The sequence below is a fragment of the Cherax quadricarinatus genome, chromosome 19, assembly GCF_038502225.1.
Source record: "Cherax quadricarinatus isolate ZL_2023a chromosome 19, ASM3850222v1, whole genome shotgun sequence".
Taxonomy (NCBI): Eukaryota; Metazoa; Arthropoda; class Malacostraca; order Decapoda; family Parastacidae; genus Cherax; species Cherax quadricarinatus.
In genome coordinates, this window is record NC_091310.1 from 42,681,221 (window position 1) to 42,699,692 (window position 18,472).

An 18,472-nucleotide genomic window follows, 5' to 3' on the forward strand; every position below is an offset into this window, starting at 1 on the left:
AAAGACATTGTATTCAATTTTTGGTTTATGTTAGTGTCAAGTGGTATTGTTGGACCTGCAATGTGTAGTTCAAGATCTTTGCATCATGATAAATTATGTGCCCATTGCCTTGAGTATGTAGAATGTTGTGTACAGTTTGTCCATTAGTTGTTTTTATTTTCTTTCTTATTGTTGCATTGATAATTAGCAATTATTTACTTACTTGTGTAACAGTATGATATGAATTGCAGGAAAAGATGCAGCAAATAGTAATCAGACAGGTCCCACATCCCTCATCAGTCCTCTTCATGCAACTGTGGGCTCTGTGTTATCTCCTGCAGCAGTTCATCAACCACAGACCAGCCCTGGGGAAAATACAATCACTGCGAACAGTACAAGTGTTGCCACCAGTGTCAGTGTAGGGGCTACAACAGGGGTGTCCACCAGCCAGTTGTATCTTCTAGACAGCTCCTATGATCTCGATTTGGACTCTATAGATGGTTCTGTATCACAGCCCTCACACTCAGAGTCATCACAGTTAGGACTAATTCACAATAATGCTGTGTAGCTCAGTGATAATGTAACAGAATATCTTCCCAAATGTGATACCTGGAGCAGTGTGTGGCATGTGCCAGGATTTGTGTACTGACAAGAGTCCTCCTTGAGCAATGTATATTTTTATTATAATCTCAGTGATATAGTTCAATAGTTGTTGGATCTATAGACGAATTTGTTATCAGTATAAATGAGACTGTTTCCTAGCTTATACTTTTTTTTTTTTTAATAATTGTATCATAGAAAACTAGGGAAGTAAATGGTTAAGGAATTATGAAAAAGAGAGAGTGAACCAGTATGAAAAAACAGCTGGTATCATTATTGAAAATTAGACTTGAATCGGTTAAGAGTGTAATTAAATTTAGGTTGCACAATTAAACCCTTTCGTACATCAAAGTTTGCGTCATGATTTTATATGTAATTACCTATTTGTGTACAAGCAAGGATGTGTACAGCATTACCAGTTGAAAGACATTCATTTATCTGAATACAGTACTTTGTTTAGCTGTGTTTGTCTGTATAGATTTTAAATTTCTGCAGGTGTATATTTGCATGTGATGTGCGTATGCATCCATACGTGTGTGTGTGTGCACGTATGCGTGCGCATGTGCACCTGTGTGTGCTTGTGTGCCTTTGTGTGTGTGCTCTCACCTATATGTGGTTGCAGGGGTCGAGTCACAGCTCCTTGCCCCACCCCTTTGCTGATTGCACTCAAGAGTCTTATTGTACCTCTTCTTAAAGCTATGTGTGGATTGTGCCTCTATTGCTATGCTCTCCAGATTGTTCCACTTCATGACAGTTCTAAGGCTGACTTAATATTTCCTAACATCCCTTTGACTCGTCTGAATTTTCAACTTCCAGTTGTGTCCTCTTGTTCTTGTAGCCCATCTCTGAAACATTCTGGTCTGTTCACCTTGTCAATTCCTCTCGGTATTTTATACGTTGTTATTGTCCCCCCCCCCCATTGTTTCTGTTCTTGTAGGACATAATCCTTAGCTCTGAGACCAGTTGCAAACTTTTGTACTTTTTCTACTTTTCTGATGTGCTTGACCAGGTGTGGGTTCCATACTGGTGCTGCATACTCCAGTATGGGCCTGACGTACACTGTGTACAGTGTCGTGAATGACTCCTTACTACTGTGCATACTATATATACAGGACAAATTCTAATATCAGTCCAGCCCTGAAGCACTTTCTTGATAATTGCAGTGGAACTCATTGGCATAATACTAGACACAGAAATCCTCTATGATGTTTGCCCTGTCTGCCTTAACCTTTGTAGAAAGTCAGTGCATAAAATCTGGAACTTTTAACCTGAAAGCTCCAGAATCTCTATCTGCCAGCCGCTTCAAAGCTGCTGTTAAAAAACGCCTTACACCAGTGTGATAAAACAATATTGCTGATCAGTTCTTTCAGCCTGCATTGTCCCTGTCCTTGTTTATTATTCCTTCAACTTATGTAACTAGTCTCACCCCTTATACATGTATATCATCAGTTATTTTTTTTATTATGAAATACCTTCAATATTTTAAAAATTATGTATTCCTTTTCTCAGATAATTGTAATCCTAATTTAGTTTTAACCCTTTCAGGGGGGTCCAGAGGCTAAATCTCAGAGTGACAGCCAGGGTCCAAGAATTTTTGAAAAAAAAAAAAATCTTAAAGAATTAAAGATAATACTCTTCTATACAGTGCCAGCACTCTGAAGGAGGGGTGTTAATGTTGCAGTTTTATAAGTGTAGTGTAAGCATGCCTCTGGCAAGACAGTGATGGAGTGAATGATTAAAGTTTTTCTTTTTTGGGCCATCCTGCCTTGGTGGGAAACTGCCAGTGTGTTAATAAATAATAAAAAAGTATAATTTTTCTGTAGGTAATAAAACACAAAAAATTCTTTTACATCAGTATTTCCAGGATATAGATGCGTGAAGTTGACCCTCAATGACCAGGTGGCAGCAACATCCGGTTTCCGTTCTTCGGGTTGCCGGTGTTGCTATAGCAAACCCTCTTTACGTTGCCACCGAAATTGGTAATCATCTTGTCTGTATCTCTCGAGGGCTCCATCTATGCCCCTCGTTTCTTTCTTCCAAGTTTGCCAGAGAGTTGGAGTCTTCAAACTTTTCCATATACATATATTCAGCTGCCTCTCCTGCAACTCTCTCTTGCCTTAATCTCATCCATCACCAGGGATTATGTTTATGCCTCAGTGCTTTTCGCTCTTCACCAATTGAGAGCCTCTGTGCAGGGGGCAAATATTCCATCCTTGTCCAATCTCTGTGATGCTCATTGCCTTTGCTATTATGTTCGCTCTCATGACCTCTGCAATCCTTCCATATATAGGATAGTCACTGATGTTAGAAGACGTTCTTTATTTGTTTGTCGCCCCTGTTTACTCCATCCCTTTTCTCTTTGCCTACATTTGCTCATCTTCTCTTCAGTTACCACATTTCTATGTTCATGTAGCATCTCACTTTTCCCTACCCCCTTGGGAAGTTCTGACGGTTCATGGCTGTTCTTTTTCACTGCCATGCGCAAAAGCTCAACTGCCTATGGTGGCTTCTTGCTCTCTTTTTTCTTAACCACTTTTGATCTCATTCTCATGCCATCGCAGTGTACACCGATAGTGCCAAGTCTTCTGACGGCATCGGATTTGCAGCAGTGTTTCCAGACAGCATCGTGCGAGGGCATTTATAATCCTCGGCTAGCATTTTTATGGCTGAATTGTATGCCATTCTCATAGCACTTATCCATATTGCATCTATGCCTGTGTCACCATTTGTGGTCGTTTCAGACTCCCTTAGTGCTTTACAGGCTACAAAAAAATTTGATGCACCTCATCCCCTGGTTCTTCACATCAAACTTTGGTTACACCTGTATCTCTAGCAAGCACAAAGATATTGTTTTTTGTTGAGTCTCTGGTCATGTTGACATACAGGGCAGTGAACAGGCAGACACTGCTGTGCAGTCAGCAGTACATGACCTCCCAGTTTCATATAGAGGTGTTCCATTCACAGACTATTTTGCTGTAATTGCTACCCACCCATCAGACTAACAACGTTAGTCTGATCTTCTACATAACAAACTACATTCTATTAAACCAAGTCTTACTCATAGGTATCTCATGGAGAGGTGCCCTGTTCCACTCTGTGAGAATTGTCAGGTTCCAGTTTCTGTTAGCCATATTCTGTTGGAGTGCCCACTCTGTCAACGAGCACACAGAATTTACCTCCAACATCATCACCGCTCTACTGCCCTTGCTTTACCTTCCCTTCTTGCTGATGGACCCTCCTTTAACCCAGACACTCTCATTGACTTTGACAGCAACTAATTTACTGCACAAACTCTGATGAGGATGCCTCTAGCACTCCTCACAGCCCTTTCTACCTCAATCTCTTGCTACCTTTCCCCCCTGCATTATCCACTGCCCTGCTGTACTCCATGACCTAATAATAATTCCTCTCCATTTTGCTACCCAATACCCCTGCACCCTTCCCTGCCCTACTGCGCTGTATGACCCTTGTAGGTTTAGCGTTTCTTTTTTATTATAATAATAATAATATCTCTCTGTACACAAACATACATAATCACCTAACTGTGGTTGCAGGGGTTGAGTCATAGCCCCTGGCCCCCGCCTCTTCACTGGTCACTACTAGGTCCACTATCCTTGCTCCATGTGCTTTATCATACCTCTTTTTATAGTTTTCAACTTCAAGTTGTGACCCCTTGTTGCTGTCACATCTCTGAAACATTCTGTCCCTGTCCACCTTGTCAGTTCCTCTCAGTATTTTTTGTTGCTGTTGTTATCATGTACCCCCTATCCCTCCTGTCTTCTAATGTTGTCAAGTTGAGTTCCCTTAACCTCTCCTCATAGGACAAACCCCTCAGCTCCATGACTAGTCTTGTTGCAAACCTTTGCATTTCCTCTAATTTCTTGAGATGTTTGACAAGGTTTTGGTTCCATACTGGTGCTGCATACTCCAATATGGGCCTGACATACACAGTGTAGTGAATGACTCCTTACTTAGATGTTGAAACGCTATCCTCAGGTTTGCCAGGCGCCCCGTATACTGCAGCAGTTATTTGGTTGACGTGTGCCTCAGGAGATGTGCTCAGTATGATTGTTTTCCTTGAGTGAGTTTTGCAACCTCTGACCTCTTCGGCTGTACTCCATCTGCAGTCTCCTGTGTCCTTCCCCAAGCTTCATAACTTAGCACTTGCTGGGGTCAAACTCCAGGAGCCATTTGTCAGACCAGGCTTGCAGCTTATCCAGAGCCCCTTGTAAGCTTAACCTGTTTCTTGTCCGCTTGTAGGTTTAACACTTCTTTTTGATTATAATAATAATTGTCCGCTTGTTTTCTCCTCATTAGTTTTACATCGTCTGCGAACAGGGACACCTTTGATCCTATCTCTTCCATCATGTCATTCACATATGCAAGAAACAGCACTAGACCAAGGACTGAACCTTGTGGAAGCCCACTCGGACACATGCACCCACTGTGACACCTCATCTCAGACTGACACACGTTGTTTCCTTCCTGTCAGATATTCCGTGATTTATTGCAGTACTTTCCCTCCTATTCCTGCCTGCTCCTCTAGTTTTTCAACCAGTCTTTTGTGTGGTACTGTGTCAAAAGCCTTCTTACAGTCCAAGAAGATGCAGTCTACTCATTCCTCTCTCTCTCTCTCTCTCCTGTCTTACTTCTGTTACTCCAATAGGTTTGTGATGCAAGATTTCCATTCCCTGGAGTTGTGCTGGTTGTCATGTACGAGTCTATTCCATTCTAGGTGCTCCACCACTCTTTTTTTTTCTGATAATCTTCTCTATAACTTTATGTACAAAACATGTCAGCAGCACTGGTCTAATTTAGTACAACCTATTTCCTTTCTTAAAAATCAGGACTACATTTGCTGTCTTGCACACCTCAGGCAGTTGTTCTTGTTAGTGGCGCACACAGTGCATCTGCTCCCTCTCTCAGGGCCCAAGGAGGGAGATTATCTGGGTCCACCACCTTCGAGGTATCTAGTACCCCTAGCAGTTTCTTCACCTCCTCCTCTGTTGTGTGCAGTGTGTCCATCACTTGCTGGTGCACCCTACCACCTCAGTTTGCTGGAAGCCTTTCTGTCTCCACTGTGAACACCTCCCTAAATTGCAAGCTGAGCTCTTCACATATTTCCTGGTCATTCCCTGTGAGCTCCCCTCCTTCCTTCCTCAGCCTTATTACCTGGTCCTTAACTTGTTTTCTTCTTGATGTGGCTGTATAACAACTTGGGTCAGATTTGGCTTTTTGATACTATGTCATTCTTATATTGATGCTGGCTTCTCTCCTTATCCAAGTATATTCATTTCTGGCTCTTCGGCTCAACTCCTTGTTTTCCTGGGTCCTTTGCCTGCTATACTTTTTCCATACTCTAGCACACTTGGCGTTGGCCTCTCAACACCTCCAGGTACACCATGGGCTCACTCTGGTCTTCCCGTTGTTGGTGTTGCCCCTTGGTACGAACTTCTCCACTGCCTCCCAGCACTTTGTGGTCATGTGCTCAATCATTTCATTTATTGTCTTTCCCTCTAGCTCACTTACCCACTGCACTTCATGTAGAAATTGCCTCATACTTGTGTAGTCCCTTTCTTGGAAGTTTGGCTTCTCCTGTCCTTCTTGTGCTGCTTCACTCTCCCTTGTTATCTCTACTATGTATTCGAAACTTAAGACCATGTGATCACTAGCACCTAGGGGCCTTTCATGTGTGATATCTCGAGTCTGAACTGCTCAAGGTGAATACGAGGTCCAGCCTTGCTGGTTCATCATCTGTTTTTTTTTTTCTGTGCGTGTTTGCATGCAAACACGTGTGTGTGTGTGTGTGTGTGTGTGTGCACGTGTGTGTGTGTGTGCGTGTGCGCGTGTGCGTGCGTGCGTGTGTGTGTGTGTGTGTGTGCCTGTGTGTGTGCCTGTGTGTGTGTGTGCGTGTGTGTGTGTGTGTGCATGCATGCATGCATACGTGTGCATGCATACATGCACAAAAATGTATATTTATACGTATTTCCATTAACTGTACATTTAAATAACATGACAACATGTATATCTTTGTGAATATCTTCATTTAAAATTTTTAGTCATGTTTAATTTGTATATTAATGACTCAATTCATATGTAGTTGACTCTCTCTTGAAGCTCCTCTGTTTAGTGTAGTTTTTCATAAATGCAGTTGAAAAGTACATCTGGTATTGAATGTGAGTGAAGAAGCTTTCATAGCACCTACTATTCAATTTTGGATTTTCTCTGAATTGCATTTATAAAAAATTGCACTATATAAAAGAGCTTTATGAGAGTTTATTGTAATACAATTAAAATCAAGATACTGTGTCCTGAGTTTAAGCGACCAAAGTTTTGTGTGAAGCACCTTGTGCTCTAGCATGTATGAAGTCTTGACAAAGAAGTAATTTATTAATGTAGAAGTTTCTGGTAAAACATTAGCATTTATGGCATTTGCAGATTTAAAAGCATAACTGTTGACAGAAAGCTGAAAGTTTTGTAAGACTGGTAAGTGTTGTTCTTTTTTCTATACTCTGTTGTACATAAGGAAATTTTCCAAAATATGTGAGCGCTTCATTATTGTGCCTCAAGATCAAGTAGGTAGAAATGGTGTCTTTTATTGTTGTCTACAATGTTTTCATGTACCCTATCGCCAGGTCAAACTTTTTGTGCATGTTTGTGATTTACAGATTAATTAGTTTATTTTTTTGGGGGGATTTTTAAAGTGGTAAATCATTAAAGTGCAAGCACTGTACCATATTGTGAATGTATATCAGGGTTTCGGTAATGTGCCACATTTGGCAAGCAGAATTTTCATTACAGCCTCTCCTCACTTAGTGACATACTCGTTTACCGAAGCCTTAGACTTACGACGGGCTCTCTGACTAGTATTTATACCTTTTTTTTTTTTTTTTTTTTTTTTTTCAACAAGTCGGCTGTCTCCCACCGAGGCAGGGTGACCCAAAAAGAAAGAAAATCCCCAAAAAGAAAATACTTTCATTGTCATTCAACACTTTCACCTCACTCACACATAATCACTGTTTTTGCAGAGGTGCTCAGAACACAACAGTTTAGAAGCATATACGTATAAAGATACACAATATATCCCACCAAACTGCTAATATCCCAAAACCCCTCCTTTAGAGTGCAGGCATTGTACTTCCCATTTCCAGGACTCGAGTCCGGCTATATAAAAATAACGGGTTTCCCTGAATCCCTTCACTAAATATTACCCTGCTCACACTCCAACAGATTGTCAGATCCCAAATACCATTCATCTCCATTCACTCCTATCGAACACGCTCATGCATGCCTGCTAGAAGTCCAAGCCCCTCGCCCACAAAACCTCCCTTACCCCTTTCTTCCAACCTTTTCGAGGACGACCCCTACCTCGCCTTCCTTCTCCTACAGATTTAAATGCTCTCCATGTCATTCTACTTTGATCCATTCTCTCTAAATGACCAAACCACCTCAACAACCTCTCTTCAGCCCTTTGACTAATACTTTTATTAACTCCACACCTTCTCTTAATTTCCACACTCCGAATTTTCTGCATAATAATTTACACCACACATTGCCCTGACAGGACATCTCCACTGCCTCCAACTGCCTCCTCACTGCTGCATTCACAACCCAAGCTTCACACCCATATAAGAGTGTTGGTACTACTATACGTTCATACATTCCCTTCTTTGCCTCCATAGATAACGTTTTTTTGACTCCTCACATACCTCAATGCACCACTCGCCTTTTTTCTTTCATCAGTTCTTTGATTAACCATACTCCTCCTCCCCAATTTGATATCCAATTTTTCTTTATCTAAATCATTTGATACCCTCATCACCTTACTCTTTTCTATGTTCACTTTCAACTTTCTACCTTTACACACACTCCCAAACTCATCCACTAACCTTTGCAATTTTTCTTTAGAATCTCCCATAAGCACAGTACCATCAGCAAAAAGTAACTGTGTCAATTCCCATTTTGTATTTGATTCCCCATAATTTAATCCCACCCCTCTCCCGAACACCCTAGCATTTACTTCCTTTACAACCCCATCTATAAATATATTAAACAACTATGGTGACATTACACATCCCTGCCTAAGACCTACTTTTACCGGGAAGTATTCTCCCTCTCTTCTACACACCCTAACCTGAGCCTCACTATCCTCATAAAAACTCTTTACAGCATTTAGTAACTTACCACCTATTCCATATACTTGCAACATCTGCCACATTGCTCCTCTATCTACTCTATCATATGCCTTTTCTAAATCCATAAATGCAATAAAAACTTCCCTACCTTTATCTAAATACTGTTCACATATATGCTTCAATGTAAACACTTGATCTACACATCCCCTACCCACTCTGAAACCTCCTTGCTCATCCGCAATCCTACATTCTGTCTTACTTCTAATTCTTTCAATAATAACCCTACCGTACGGTTTTCCTGGTATACTCAATAAACTTATTCCTCTATAATTTTTACAACCTCTTTTGTCCCCTTTCCCTTCATATAAAGGGACTATACATGCTCTCTGCCAATCCCTATGTACCTTCCCCTCTTTCATACATTTATTAACCCATAAATGGTCCAAGCAGATCTACGTTCACATGTGTAGTGCTACAAAAGTAGATCTACGTTTTTTTTACATATTTTCAAATATAACAAAAAAACAAGTAGATCAAAGTTTTTTACAAATTTTCAAATGTAAGAAAACAAAAAGAAGATCTACTTTTTTTACATACTTTCAAATGTTGAAAAAACGTATATGTACGTTTGGACTGTTTACGGGTTAAACAAAAGTACCAACCACTCCAACACTATATCCCCCCCTGCTTTTAACATTTCTGTCATGATCCCATCAGTTCCAGCTGCTTTACCCCCTTTCATTCTACGTAATGCCTCACGTACCTCCACCACACTTACATTCTGCTCTTCTTCACTCCTAAAAGATGGTATACCTCCCTGGCCAGTGCATGAAATTACCGCCTCCCTTTCTTCCTCAACATTTAAAAGTTCCTCAAAATATTCTCGCCATCTACCTAATACCTCCATCTCCCCATCTACTGACTCCCCTACTCTGTTTTTAACTGACAAATCCATACGTTCCCTAGGCTTTCTTAACTTGTTTAACTCACTCCAAAGTTTTTTCTTATTTTCATTAAAATTTCTTGACAGTGCCTCTCCAATCTTTCATCTGCTCTCCTTTTGCACTCTCTCACCACTCTCCACCTTTCTTTTACTCTCCATATACTCTGCTCTTCTTATAACACTTATGCTTTGTAAAAACCTCTCATAAGCTACCTTTTTCTCTTTTATCACACCCTTTACTTCATCATTCCACCAATCACTCCTCTTTCCTCCTGCCCCCACCCTCCTATAACCACAAACTTCTGCCCCCACATTCTAATACTGCATTTTTAAAACTCATCCAACCCTCTTAAAACCCCCCCCCCCCCCCACTACTTATCTTTATACTAGCCCACCTTTCTGCCAATAGTCGCTTATATCTCACCCGAACTTCCTCCTCACTTAGTTTATACACTTTCACTTCCCTCCTACTTGTTGTTGCCACCTTCCTCTTTTCCCATCTACCTCTTATTCTAACTGTAGCTACAACTAAATAATGATCCGATATATCAGTTGCCCCTCTATAAACATGTACATCTTGGAGCCAACCCATTAACCTTTTATCCACCAATACATAATCTTACAAACTACCTTCATTATGTACTACATCATACCTTGTATATTTATTTATCCTCTTTTTCATAAAATATGTATTACTTATTACCAAATTTCTTTCTACACATAGCTCAATTAAAGGCTCCCCATTTACATTTACCCCTGGCACCCCAAATTTACCTACTACTCCCTCCATAACATTTTTACCCACTTTAGCATTGAAATCCCCAACCACAAGTACTCTCACACTTGGTTCAAAACTCCCCACGTATTCACTCAACATTTCCCAAAATCTCTCTCTTTCTCCTCTACACTTCTCTCTTCTCCAGGTGCATATACACTTACTATGACCCACTTTTCACATCCAACCTTTATTTTACTCCACAAAATCCTTGAATTTATACATTTATAGTCCCTCTTTTCCTGCCATATCTTATCCTTCAACATTATTGCTACTCCTTCTTTAGCTCTAACTCTTTTTGAAACCCCTGACCTAATCCCATTTATTCCTCTCCACTGAAACTCTCCCACCCCCTTCAGCTTTGTTTCACTTAAAGCCAGGACATCCAGCATCTTCTCATTCATAACATCCACAATCATCTCTTATCATTTGCACAACATCCACACACATTCAGACTTCCCACTTTGACAATTTTCTTCTTATTCTTTTTAGTAATCTTTACAGGGAAAGGGGTTACTAGCCCATTGTTCCCGGCATTTTAGTTGACTTTTACAACACGCATGTCTTACGGAGGAAAGATTCTTATTCCACTTCCCCATGGATATAAAAGGAAAAGTAATAAGACCAAGAACTATTAAGATAAAATCAAAGAAAACTCATATGAGTGTGTATAAATAAACGTGTACATGTATGTGTAGTGTGACCTAAGTGTAAGTAGAAGTAGCAAGACATACCTGTAATCTTGCATATTTATGAGACAGACAAAAAAAAAAAAAAACACCAGCAATCCTACCATCATGTAAAACTATTACAGGCTTTTGTTTTACATTCACTTGGCAGGACGGTAGTACCTCCCTGGGTGGTTGCTGTCTACCAACCTACTACTACTAAATAATGTATATTAGAGCTGATTTCCTCAATCCTGTTTATTACAATATACAGTACACTGCTGTATAAACATTTAAAAATATACCAGAAATGTTATAAATGGTGTAAAGGTGACATTAAAACAGTATAAAAGATGGTTGACACAAATCCACTACCATTATAATATGCTCCTCGTTTAGTGATGAATTCATTTACCCACGGGGTCTTAGGTCCCTATCTCTGTCGTTAAGCTAGGAGAGGCTGTATTATAATGTTGCTCTGTGCTTGGTATCTGATGGCTTTTTCTGAAGATTCTAAATTTTATTTAAACATGCCTGTTATTCAGAAGTATTAAGATTGTTCAAAAATCTCATTTACTTAGAAGTTATATAATGGGATGTATTTTTTTGCATGATTTGCAATTAATCCTTCACTTATTGAAGCTTCAAGTTATTATAAGTGTATGGAAATTTATTAAAAATTATAATCAAAATTAGAGCTAAAGAGAATAGATGCAAAGACAATGAGCAAAGGGACAGAGATTAGAAAGTAAAGTACAGTACTAGAGAAGATCAGAATAAACTTAGTAAAATGGTACATCTTGACTAGAATAGTAAATGCTTTCAACTTATGAAGAAAAGCTAAGTCGATGTGATTTCTAGGATTTCATTAGATCAGTTTTGGTGATGCTTCTCTTACTGCAGAAATGATCCCAACTAGAAATGTTTCCAGTCATATTTTTCATCCCACAGTGATATCTTGTTACTGTCCTTAAAGAATTATTATCTTAATACTAAATAAATATTTAGAAATTTAAAACTCAATTTAGGAGTTTCAAAGTGCAGTAAACATAATTGTAAGGTTTAAATTTATATTTGTTTCACTGTTCCTCCCAGTTTTCTTATGCGTGCTTTTGGCCCTTTTAAAATACACCTGTATATCACATATAAAAAAGTTTGGCTAAATGGACGTGAAAAACATTATTAAAATATCCGAATAAGTAATCATAGTAATGTACTGTACTTACATATGGGTGGTACATAGTTTAATTGCTACAGATGACTGCAAGTGTACATATTGGCTTGGCAGCACTATGAGTAAAGTATAAAGAATGTTGCCCTCGTATTATCAAGGTTTGTGTAATGCACTGGATGTGATTTGATGTAATGTTGTCAGATGTATATTCTCTACACCAAAGAGCAGTTGATTGAAGAAATTTGTCAATAAGTCAACAAGATTAATCATCTTAGTGCCAGCTTGTATGTTAGATTACCTGTAACTATAATTGAAGGGCAGTATACCTGCATGCATTTGCTGATTACGGTTTATGTATTAAGTTTTACTGTAGTACAGTGGACCCCCGGTTAACGATATTTTTTCACTCCAGAAGTATGTTCAGGTGCCAGTACTGACCGAATTTGTTCCCATAAGGAATATTGTGAAGTAGATTAGTCCATTTCATACCCCCAAACATACACGTACACATGCACTTACATAAATACACTTACATAATTGGTCGCATTCGGAAGTGATCGTTATGCGGGGGTCCACTGTATTTATGGGCTCCTAGGAGTAATATAGAAAGCATTATATTATATATGTTTTGATGACATATTGTAAATTTGTGCACCAGGTTTAAGTGCAAATTTGGATTGGGTTCTAAAGTGACCTTCAGTTCATTGGCAATAACAGTGTTTTGGGACCAGTTCAGTTGCATAACTGTAGAGGAGGGGGACAAGGTGATATTTTGTAAGCTTTGCTTATTCTTGCATTAGCTGCTGGAAAGAGCAAAATCATACTGATGTATCACTATTGACATACACAAAGCCAGAGAATTTTATTCTTTTTCAAAATTTGTTTTGTAAAGTTTTGTTGAAAGTGTAGCAAAGAATTGAGGTGCATGTCCAGGTTAAAACAGAGAGAGTAATATTGACTGATGAAGGAACTGCCAGTTTGTACTTGGTGTAGGCCCAGGCCTGTCTGATGAGCTGCCTTCATCTTCATATCACTACTTACTTGGGACTCAGTTTCTTGCTAGTAGACACCCATTACATAGTTGTGACATTGAAGAATTTCTAACAGCTGTTTTACACATCTTTTTATAGCATTGTAGTTTAAGATTATATGTGAATATTGGCAAAATTGTAATTACAATCCATTTGGAATGTCAGATATTTTCATGTATAATTTATGAATTTGTGGCATGTGAAGGTGTAGCTTGTTTAAGGTCTGCACTAGATAACTACTAGGCCATCACTTGGCCTTCAATGAGGCCAAGCAGTACACGCGTTAATCATCTTACTTGAGCCAGTCTTTTTTGTTAGAATTAAGATTACCTCTTGTCATACTTTTTTATCATACACAAATGCAGATTTATTTTCACATTTTAATATTCTAATGTAAGTTTATGTATTGCTTAGCTCTTGAGCAGTTAACTTGATATGTGATATGTTTTAGCTTTGTTTATAGTCTCACAGCTTTGTTTCAACTATATCTCCAACTCCTTTATAAACATTATCACTGTTTTTTCAGCTTCACACAATTTATGCGTATATTATAAAAGTGAAAATTCAAATGCCTTGTAAAATATCCATTAAGAAAATTATACTGTAAATTGTGCTTTATTAACCCTTAAACGGTCCTAACGTAGATATACGTTCTCTCGTGTAGCGCCCCAAATGTACTTATATATATGTTTCCTTTGTCATTCATTCAAGATTGACATGATAGGCCTGAGTCGCCTAGGCATGAGAGAATGTGTGTGCGCACTCAAGTGTGCACCATATGAAAAAAATTGGGGATGCCTGGGTAACACGTGCTCTTTTTCCCTATTAAAAAAACTATTTTTTTTTTCTCAAAATATTCGGGGCGCTGCGCAGGTGAACGTATATGTATGTTTGGACTGTTTAAGGGCTAATAAGTAGATAATGCAGTTGGTCAGAGATGATTAAATTGGTGATAAAGTACTGTACTGTGTATAGAATATCAGATTTAATTATTGTTTGAAATCTTTATTATAATTGCCAAGTACTGTACAGTGACTTTCATACCATATTTAGGTCCAGACTGAGACTTTATTTGATACAGATACTGTAGAGTTATTTGTTAGAGTTTTTTATAAGATTTGAAAAAAAAAATACCATATATACTCTAGTGTAGGCTGAGGTTTTACAGCTAAATTCTTAAGCAAAAAAGTAAAGGGTCAACATATTCGGAAGTAATATTTTGGAAAACCTGGTATTCTTACATACTGAGGGCATACTATATACTAAATTCTTTTCTCTGTTTTATCAAGGGCAAAATCATGCTCAGTAGCTATAGAAATATTGGATACTCTCAAGTAAATGTGAGAATATCCAGCAGTTTCATTTGCCCTGGTGAGGCACCAAGGAGCCTGGAAGACTGGAGACCTACTCGGGTTATATTGAGATCTGGTCAAGTTCCAAGAAGACTTGATCAGTTACTGTTACTATTAGGTCTAATCCTCCCTCCTTAGGTTAAGTTGTTTTGTGTTAGGTTCAGTTAGGTTAGGTTCAAGTTAATTAACCTAAATATGCAAAATCTACCACATATATAACCTAAAGCATAAGAAATCCAAGAATGCAGTAGAAAATGCCTTCTTCTGTTTGCAATGCAACAGATCACTGGAGAGTTGTCAGAGTGGCTACTGTTCCCTCAAGACTAACCTATATTTTATTTTTCATTACAGTTTATTAATGTGAAATGTAAATCATGATTGCATAGGACAGTGTAAACAAATTTAAACCCCCCAACCCCCAGTCCTCCCCCACCTGCCAACCGCTGACATTTACCATACTTGGATAATTATGCTGACAAGCAGAACGGTGTAAAGAATGAATTCGTAAATTTTTATCACTCTCTACCAAAAAAAAAAAAAAGTGTTGGATGTAAGCAGGACCCCCCTAGCTAGCGTGGGCCAGTGGGCATGCTGGCTACTTTTCAATACAGTACTCTCTCAACAGTTTTGCAACCACTAGCAATAATGTTGGTGTGAGTTAGAAAGCAACAAATTGTTTTCTTTCAAAGCACAGTTATAGTTCTGATTATCTTCACACTGCTGTTGTGTTTGGCAAACTACATTCTCACTCTTACAAATCAGATACATGTGACTCACTCCTGGATGCCACTTTGAGAAACAACCAACACTGATCTGCTAGGACTGCCAATTTGCACTCGGTCCCCCCATATCTTAATATAAATTGTCCTGCCTGTCATTGGACACGAAGGATTCACTTCTGACGTGTACGTGTCCCTAACACACTTATACTGACCTCTGTGCCTGAGTCCCCACCTTTAACACAGACTCACTGATTTTTTTGGACAGAAACTAACCTATTGTCCCCACTATGATTTCAATTTTACACTCACACCAACATCCACCTCCAATATCTCCTACCTCTCCCATACTCCTAGCATCTGCATACTCCTGCTTTTTCATATCCCTCTCCACAGTGCTGAATAGCTCATGTGGGTTTAGCACTTAATTTTACTATATTGCAGTGCACTTCTTTTCTTATATGAGGTTGGTATGCAAGTAGGATCTATTAAACATGAGCCAGTAGGCCTATTATGGTCTTATGTAATGGTTGGGTGAGAGTAGGACCTACCTAGCTTGAGAATGTAGATCTTCTGCAATATGCCTTTATTATGTTATCAAGTGTTTGAACATACTTTTATTGTATTTGTCACAAATATTGGAAAGTTTTTGGTGCTATTTTTGTTTTCAATCATTTTGTCCAAGTTTTAGCTAGAATATATTTTGCATTAGATGCATTTGTATATGCGGTATGAAAAATTAGGGATTTTTTGGCAAAAAGTAACAGGTTACTATATACACTGTCTTTATACTTGAGTACATATGGTTTTCTTTTTTTTAATATTTATTTATCTTAAAACAAAATGTAATTGTTCAAATGGTTTGATACTGAGTGACAGGTACAAAGAGGACATATTTAATGACTTGCATTCCATCAAAATCTGTTTGATATAGATTCATTCTGTATTGAAACATTTTACATATTCTCATTATACGATGAGGTGAATTATTGTAAAAAAAATGTGTTTCATTGAATCATGATAAATAAATATAGAACCAAAAAAAAAAAAAATATATATATATATATATATATATATAGTCTCTCATCACTTAACGACAGAGTTCTGTTCGTAAGACCATGTCAGTAAGTGAATTCGTCGCTAAGTGAGGAGCATATTATAATGATAGTGGGTTTGTGTGAGCCATCTTTGATACTGTTTTAATGTCACCTTTGCACCATTTATAACATTTCTGGTATATTTTTAAATGTTTATACAGCAGTGTACTGTATATTGTAATAAAAAGAATTGAGGAAATCAGTTCTAATATATGTTATTTAGGTATGTATACTGGTCAGAGAGCCCATCGTAAGTTAGTGTTGTCGGTAAATGAGTATGTCACTAAGTGAGGAGAGTTAAAATAAATAAATATATATATATATATATATATCCTCCATGGGGAAGTGGAACAGAATTCTTCCTCCGTAAGCCATGCGTGTTGTAAGAGGCGACTAAAATGCCGGGAGCAAGGGGCTAGTAACCCTTCTCCTGTATATATTACTAAATGTAAAAGGAGAAACTTTCATTTTTCTTTTTGGGCCACCCCACCTTGGTGGGATACGGCCAGTGTGTTAAAAGAAAAAAAAAAAGATATATATATATATACACATATATTTTTTTTTTTTTTCAACAAGTTGGTCGTCTCCCACCGAGGCAGGGTGACCCAAAAAAGAAAGAAAATCCCCAAAAAGAAAATACTTTCATCATCATTCAACACTTTCACCACACTCACACATTATCACTGCTTTTGCAGAGGTGCTCAGAATACAACAGTTTAGAAGCATATACGTATAAAGATACACAACATACCCCTCCAAACTGCCAATATCCCAAACCCCTCCTTTAAAGTGCAGGTATTGTACTTCCCATTTCCAGGACTCAAGTCCGACTATATGAAAATAACCGGTTTCCCTGAATCCCTTCACTAAATATTACCCTGCTCACACTCCAACAGATCGTCAGGTCCCAAGTATCATTCGTCTCCATTCACTCCTATCTAACACGCTCATGCACGCTTGCTGGAAGTCCAAGCCCCTCGCCCACAAAACCTCCTTTACCCCCTCTTTCCGACCCTTTCGAGGACGACCCCTACCCCTCCTTCCTTCCCCTATAGATTTATATGCTTTCCATGTCATTCTACTTTGATCCATTCTCTCTAAATGACCAAACCACCTCAACAACCCCTCTTCTGCCCTCTGACTAATGCTTTTATTAACTCCACACATTCTCCTAATTTCCACACTCCGAATTTTCTGCATAATATTTACACCGTACATTGCCCTTAGACAGGACATCTCCACTGCCTCCAACCGTCTCCTCGCTGCTGCTTTTACCACCCAAGCTTCACATCCATATAAGAGTGTTGGTACTACTATACCTTCATACATTCCCTTCTTTGCCTCCATAGATAATGTTTTTTGATGAAGATAGGGAAGCTGTGATTTCGTGTATAGGGCAAGGAGGAATAACATCTTGTAGGAGTGAGGAAGAGCCAGTTGTGAGTGTGGGGGAAGTTCGTGAGGCAGTAGGTAAAATGAAAGGGGGTAAGGCAGCCGGGATTGATGGGATAAAGATAGAAATGTTAAAAGCAGGTGGGGATATAGTTTTGGAGTGGTTGGTGCAATTATTTAATAAATGTATGGAAGAGGGTAAGGTACCTAGGGATTGGCAGAGAGCATGCATAGTTCCTTTGTATAAAGGCAAAGGGGATAAAAGAGAGTGCAAAAATTATAGGGGGATAAGTCTGTTGAGTGTACCTGGTAAAGTGTATGGTAGAGTTATAATTGAAAGAATTAAGAGTAAGACGGAGAATAGGATAGCAGATGAACAAGGAGGCTTTAGGAAAGGTAGGGGGTGTGTGGACCAGGTGTTTACAGTGAAACATATAAGTGAACAGTATTTAGATAAGGCTAAAGAGGTCTTTGTGGCATTTATGGATTTGGAAAAGGCGTATGACAGGGTGGATAGGGGGGCAATGTGGCAGATGTTGCAAGTGTATGGTGTAGGAGGTAGGTTACTGAAAGCAGTGAAGAGTTTTTACGAGGATAGTGAGGCTCA

At 38.8% G+C, this 18,472-nt stretch overlaps 1 protein-coding gene across 5 annotated transcripts in view; it reads left to right on the forward strand.

Moving 5' to 3' along the window:
• Positions 1–15,240, forward strand: part of app (Palmitoyltransferase app) — a 191,758-nt gene extending 176,518 nt beyond the window's left edge. For 4 of the 5 annotated variants that reach the window (XM_070086751.1, XM_070086750.1, XM_070086748.1 and 1 more), the window contains one exon: positions 231–15,240. In XM_070086751.1, coding sequence (XP_069942852.1) covers positions 231–547 — 317 coding nt within the window. In that variant the 3' untranslated portion in view covers positions 548–15,240. The remainder of the gene's footprint in view (positions 1–230) is intronic. The other variant, XR_011392200.1, reaches the window with a different exon arrangement.
• Positions 15,241–18,472: the final 3,232 nt, after the last annotated feature.